This window comes from Dermacentor variabilis, chromosome 7, assembly GCF_050947875.1.
Source record: "Dermacentor variabilis isolate Ectoservices chromosome 7, ASM5094787v1, whole genome shotgun sequence".
Classification (NCBI taxonomy): Eukaryota; Metazoa; Arthropoda; class Arachnida; order Ixodida; family Ixodidae; genus Dermacentor; species Dermacentor variabilis.
This window is the reverse complement of record NC_134574.1, coordinates 88,003,871-88,009,277: the sequence shown is the minus strand read 5'-3', so window position 1 is coordinate 88,009,277 and position 5,407 is coordinate 88,003,871. Positions and strand designations below refer to the sequence as shown.

General features: G+C 47.7%; 1 protein-coding gene across 3 annotated transcripts; it reads left to right on the top strand.

Annotated features, from left to right (window-relative positions):
• Nucleotides 1-545: 545 nt before the first annotated feature.
• On the top strand, nt 546-5,021 carry LOC142587613 (histone H2A-like). 3 transcript variants are annotated; one of them, XM_075698754.1, is made up of 2 exons: nt 546-650; nt 4,469-5,021. In XM_075698754.1, exon 2 carries the CDS (start codon nt 4,519-4,521, stop codon nt 4,954-4,956), a length of 438 nt encoding a protein of 145 aa, XP_075554869.1. In that variant the 5' UTR covers nt 546-650; nt 4,469-4,518; the 3' UTR covers nt 4,957-5,021. The 3 variants fall into 3 exon arrangements, with proteins under 3 accessions (XP_075554869.1, XP_075554870.1, XP_075554871.1); XM_075698755.1 differs by having other exon boundaries at nt 560-650; nt 4,490-5,021; XM_075698756.1 differs by lacking the exon at nt 546-650 and adding an exon at nt 1,263-1,280.
• The last annotated feature ends 386 nt before the right edge of the window (nt 5,022-5,407 follow it).

Sequence of the window (5,407 nt, the reverse complement as noted above, 5' to 3'; positions counted from 1 at the left end):
CATTTTCATACATAATACCACATGATGTGCCGTATGCTGATGCCACGATGCGATGTGCCACATGAGGCAATGATTATGCTCAACTCAATCAGAGATTATGAACACTGACGTACAACGATGCCTCAAGCAAACACCTGTGTGTTTTGTGGACTACGCAGACAAACAGCAGCAGCAGTGGTACACGCAAGGTAACGTTTAACATCAACTCGCTACTCTCGTATTGGACTAAACGCTGAAGAAATTACACATTCGCCGCCAACATCACCGCTATAATTGTCGCCAATGAAAGCAAACATACGAAGCTTCGCTTACTTCGATTCCCATAGTGCGTGGGATCCGCCAATTTTTCTTTCTTTTTTATATTCACGTGGCATTCGGTGTTTCAAACCTTTCAAACGCCAACGGCGGGCAGCTGATCGAACTGATATAGCATGCCCTCACGGTGAAGGCAGCGGCAGAAAGGCTATTCCTTATCGCATATTGAAGGTCTGTACGAAAACAGCGTGATTCAGCTCGATGTGAACGCAACCAGACGGTCATGTGACAGCTATTCCGAAGGTAAAACTGTGGCTACGAGGGTTCGCCCACCAGTAGTGGTGGAAGAAACCATCCCGCTACCTATTCCAGAGGAGCTTGCGAGACAGCGTTCTGTAAGTGTTTGAATATTTGGCAAGTACGAACTGTGTGTCGCTTGATTGTCATTGCTAGATGAATGAACGTAAAACACGCTATGTTTTAAGGTGCTTGTGAATCAATGTACCATTTCTTTTCCGAAATCAAAATATTTAGACTGCACCAGACTTTGACTATTTATGTTTAGGCAGATCACATGCGACAATCGTTACCCAATTTCAAGCTTTCCTCTGGCACATTTCTGACGTGCAAAGCGCAGATGTTAGCGATGAATACCGCCAACTTATGCTCTAATAAGCTCTTGTCGAAAATCACCGAATAACGAATGTATGATCAGTTTACACGACGCCTGCGCACGCGCTGTGCCGCATCGAACAGTTTTGCCAAGGTAAATGTACCTGTTAGCGACGCTGCCCATGCGTTCAAAACATGCCGGTTCGTCTGAGGTTGATGGGAGGGAACACCTCTGGCGGAAAGCAAATATGACGCCATATCCATTAAACAAGAACAGAAGTGGCGTCGTTTTTGTTCTCAAAGGGGCGAAATTTGTTTTGATGGCCTGTCATTAGAGCTGTACTTTCAGATGGCCCGCCATTCAACTCGATGGGCGTTTCCAGCATTAAGTGCGGAAAGTGATGCAGCAACAGGTGAACCGTACGGATATGGAAATCGCACGGCTGCACCAACATTGTTTCTTTGTAGGCCGACGAAAGCTTTGGGTGTAGAGTGCTGGTCGCCTCGTCAGACGTCAAGCCCGTCGGCCAGCGCGGTCGCACGACAGCAGTTAAGCAATTATCTGACGATCAGACCTCGCTACTTTTCACTGACAAGGTTAAAAAACGATGAATATATCTGCACCGTCTAATTCGGACAAACATCTCGCAACCTGCTCGGGCAGCATATTGTAATAGGCGAACTTTACGACTATGCCTTTCTGCACACTTCAAATGTTGCATTGCAAGTGCATGGTAGCGGCGCCAACGCGCCCTTTTGTAGTGGGCGCTGAAAAAAAAAAAGAGGCATTTATTATAAATGATGGAGTATAATACACTTGTCTTTTCTTTCCTCGCAACGCGTATATGAAATTGATTAGGCAACTTATTTTCGTTCAATGATTCAAACTGTCTCGCATTAGATAAAAATAAATTGACGCTCTTGTACTCTGTGAAGGATGACCAGAGACCCTGTGTATGTGGGCCCCTTTAATGGCGAACTGCACCTCAGCCGCTTGTCGGCCCGGAATTGCACCAGATCTTCGGTATTTTTTCTACACGCGGACAGCTTCGCTGTAAAAGAAATCTCCTTTCATTTCTTTGTTTCATCGTCGCGTAGTCTGTGTTCGAATACTCGCCGTAGACGCCTAAGCAGCCACATGGCCGCTAAATCTCGTTCCAGTTCTGAAGACGCCAAAGTAGGCAGCTTCGCGAAGCAAGCATTGAAGTCCTACACGATGTAGGCTACGTTCCTGTCCAAACAAGATGGTGGCTGAGCAAGACACTTGGAAAGCGTCCTGCTCCCAAGAAGGTTGTCTGGGCACAAGAAAACGTAGGCGCGCTATCCTCCGCCCTTAATGTAAGCTACCTTCGCTGGCGCAAAGACTCGCAGTGTAGAAATAATGTGTGCTTTCTTCAACTTTGTCTTGTCGCCGCGAGGTGGCGTCACGTCGCAGAAGCGTCTTCCATATACGTCTTCCAGACTGCTCGAAATGGGTTCCATTACACGGCATCGAAGCTGTCTCGAATGTCTCCTTGGCTGTCCACGTAGACGGCCCCCGATGCTGGCCAAAATTGGAACACACCCATAGTCGCACTGCCATCGCTTCTCCCATAACCATCCGGGAGACGTTTTCACAACTCGCCCGTCTAGGGCGGGGCTTCTGCGCCGCCTCCTTCAGTGACGTCACGTGCGTGACAGCTTTATTTTTTTTTATTTTTCTTTTGCTTGGCTTTCCACCAGTGTTTCCCGGGCACTTCTTCGTGCACAGGCTCGTTTCGTTTGCTCCACGTGCGATTTGTTTGCGCAAATGACATTGGCGATACTGTTGATTTTCAGGCACCCATTCTTCCAAGACACTTGCAGAACTTGGAAAAAAAAAATAGAAACGTGACCATGACATCTGGTCTGGCTGCTTAAAATCGAACGACGAGCTGAAATAGCTAGAACGGCCACTGGCTGCTGCCAACGCGTTCGTTCATCGCTACGAACGTCGGGCGCGTGCACTAATCGGTGACGGTGATTCACACCGCTGTCAAGGGGGCACTTTCGATCACGGACTACTTGGGTCCAGATAGAACTAACGAAGCGCTGCTATAGTCATTTTCAATCGCATATTTGACTTTCAGTGACCTTATCCCAAACATGATCTGAACGTTTCAGGATTTACCTCAATCGCTAATGAAAGTAGAGAAACCTGAAGGCCGTGAACGCTTGCTTTAGAGGCTGAACGTCCGCGCTAGTTCTGCTTGTGTGGATGGCGCGAATAATTTGGGCCCAGGTAGAGTTACTAATACCGCGCAGAGCGGTGTAAATTTATCGTCTTATCACTTATAATTTTCGTGCTATAGAAACGCACAAAATTAAGCTGTTGCGCACGTGACATGTGACGTCGCTGAAGGTGATATCGCAGAGCCCGCCTTAGACGAGCCAGTTGTGAAACAGTCTCCCCTCATAATCACCATTGCTGACGACGTTGCGTTCTTTTAGTCTACGAGAACACAATCACTTAACAAACTTAATGCTTCACATCTAGCGTATCCTTGTTTCAATTGCGGTTGCAAACCTTTGTTTCAAAACACAAACATTCTTTCAAGACACCAATGCCAAACCACAGGGAAATAGTCGAGGCATTTCACATCATAAGATTAGAAGAGATTTGCGTTAGCCACGCATCGTTGTCTGTTAGAATGCGAATTTCAGGATCTTCACAGTGCGTATGGTTATCTCAAGTAATGTCTTTTCTTTTCCGGCTTCCCCACCCCTTGATATGTTCAACTCGTGTCTTTACCTTGTCATGTTCATGTGCTGCGGTATTTGCAGTCACTTGTTATATATGTTGTCGGTTTACATAAAACGTTAGTTGAGTTAGCTCTCGTCCTGTCTGCTTCTAGTCACTGCCACTTCGCGCTGCAATCCACTATCATGTTACCGTACCAACTCGCCCAACTTTCTATCCTTTCGCATTCCCTTAAATGCTCAAAATATCCTCTACTTCGGGGTTTCTTCACTAACCACTTTACCACTAACAGTTATGCGTATATTACAGACCTGTACACACACTGAAATACGCAGATGTACTTTTTTCCACAGGTTATATCAACTACACGTACCTTTCCACCCTGCTCTAAATTTAGGTGATCGTCCGCTAGTCTCATTATGTGACGTGCGTTAATTTCTAGACGACACTGGATTTTTCATAAAATGTAGATTATTGACACAGGATTTTCCTTCCAAAACTAGATTTTAAGATACCTCATGTTGGGCGCAGGATAGCCTTAGCCGCTTTTGCGCCATTAAACCACATGTAACTACCATCATTGGCCTTTCGGTACAAGTACTTCTGCATGGCCATTTGCGACTTTCTGACAGAAGGCTACCATATTCATTTCTTCTAATACCGCCAAACATGCCGCGAGATTTCATGTTCATACATAATTCTATTTATTTCTGTATATGCCAGGTGAATCTACTTCCTAATTATCACATACGTTTTACCTCACCCTGATTTCTCGTTTACGCTTTTATCTCTCCCTTTAGACGCCGGCGTCTTGGCCAATCCTCCGTATTGTCTAAACGACATACGTGAAGAAACAAGCGAACTGCTTTCCGGTCATTTCAGGCCATCCACTTCGTATCCCAGGTACTGCGTTTGCAGCCGTGTGGTCTACCATGTCCGGCCGGGCACCAGCAGGCAAGGCGTCGAAGACCGCGAAGGGAAAGTCTCGGTCCTCGCGGGCTGGGCTCCAGTTCCCGGTGGGTCGCATCCACCGCTTGATGAGCAAGGGCAACTACGCCGACCGCATAGGCGCCGGTGCCCCGGTCTACATGGCGGCTGTGTTGGAGTACCTGACGGCCGAAGTGCTCGAGCTGGCGGGGAACGCGGCTCGCGACAACCACAAGACGCGCATCACGCCCCGCCATTTGCAGCTGGCCGTGCGCAATGACGAGGAGCTCAGCAAATTGCTGTCGGGCGTCACGATCTCCGAGGGCGGCGTGTTGCCCAACATTCCGCAGGAGCTGCTCCCTAAGAAGTCTGGCGGAGTGCAGCCGCACCAGAACGGCCCCAAAGGGGCTGATCATGCGGGAGGCGGAAGCCAGGCGTACTGATTTGGTATCGTCGGACGCTCCGTCACACGGTAACGGCGTTCACAATAAATTAGTTCCGCTTCAAGCTTCTTTTTTTTTGTCTTTACTCAGTTTCCGATCTCTATAAAGAAAAAGCGGCCTGCCCTCGCCTCCCCTCGTATATCTTACGCCTCGCCGAACTTTCATGTCCGATCGGATTGCCATGCGGCTTCAACGGGCGTCTTCTAAAAGAAAAGAAACAACGTCATTTTGTCGCTGCAGTTCTCGTAATCTCAAAAGCTGATTTTTCAAAGCATAATGCCAGCTTGCTGAATGGTGGTGATGGGTGCCTTAGTGTGCCATTTCATTTCTTTCGGATTAGGAAAAAAGTTCGTCCCGAACCATTGATGAGGTGGCTGATATGCCAGCAAAGCTGTCGATCGCAGACCGAGCAGCTATGGCCAAACTCCGCGTCCAGAAACATTCTCTCGAA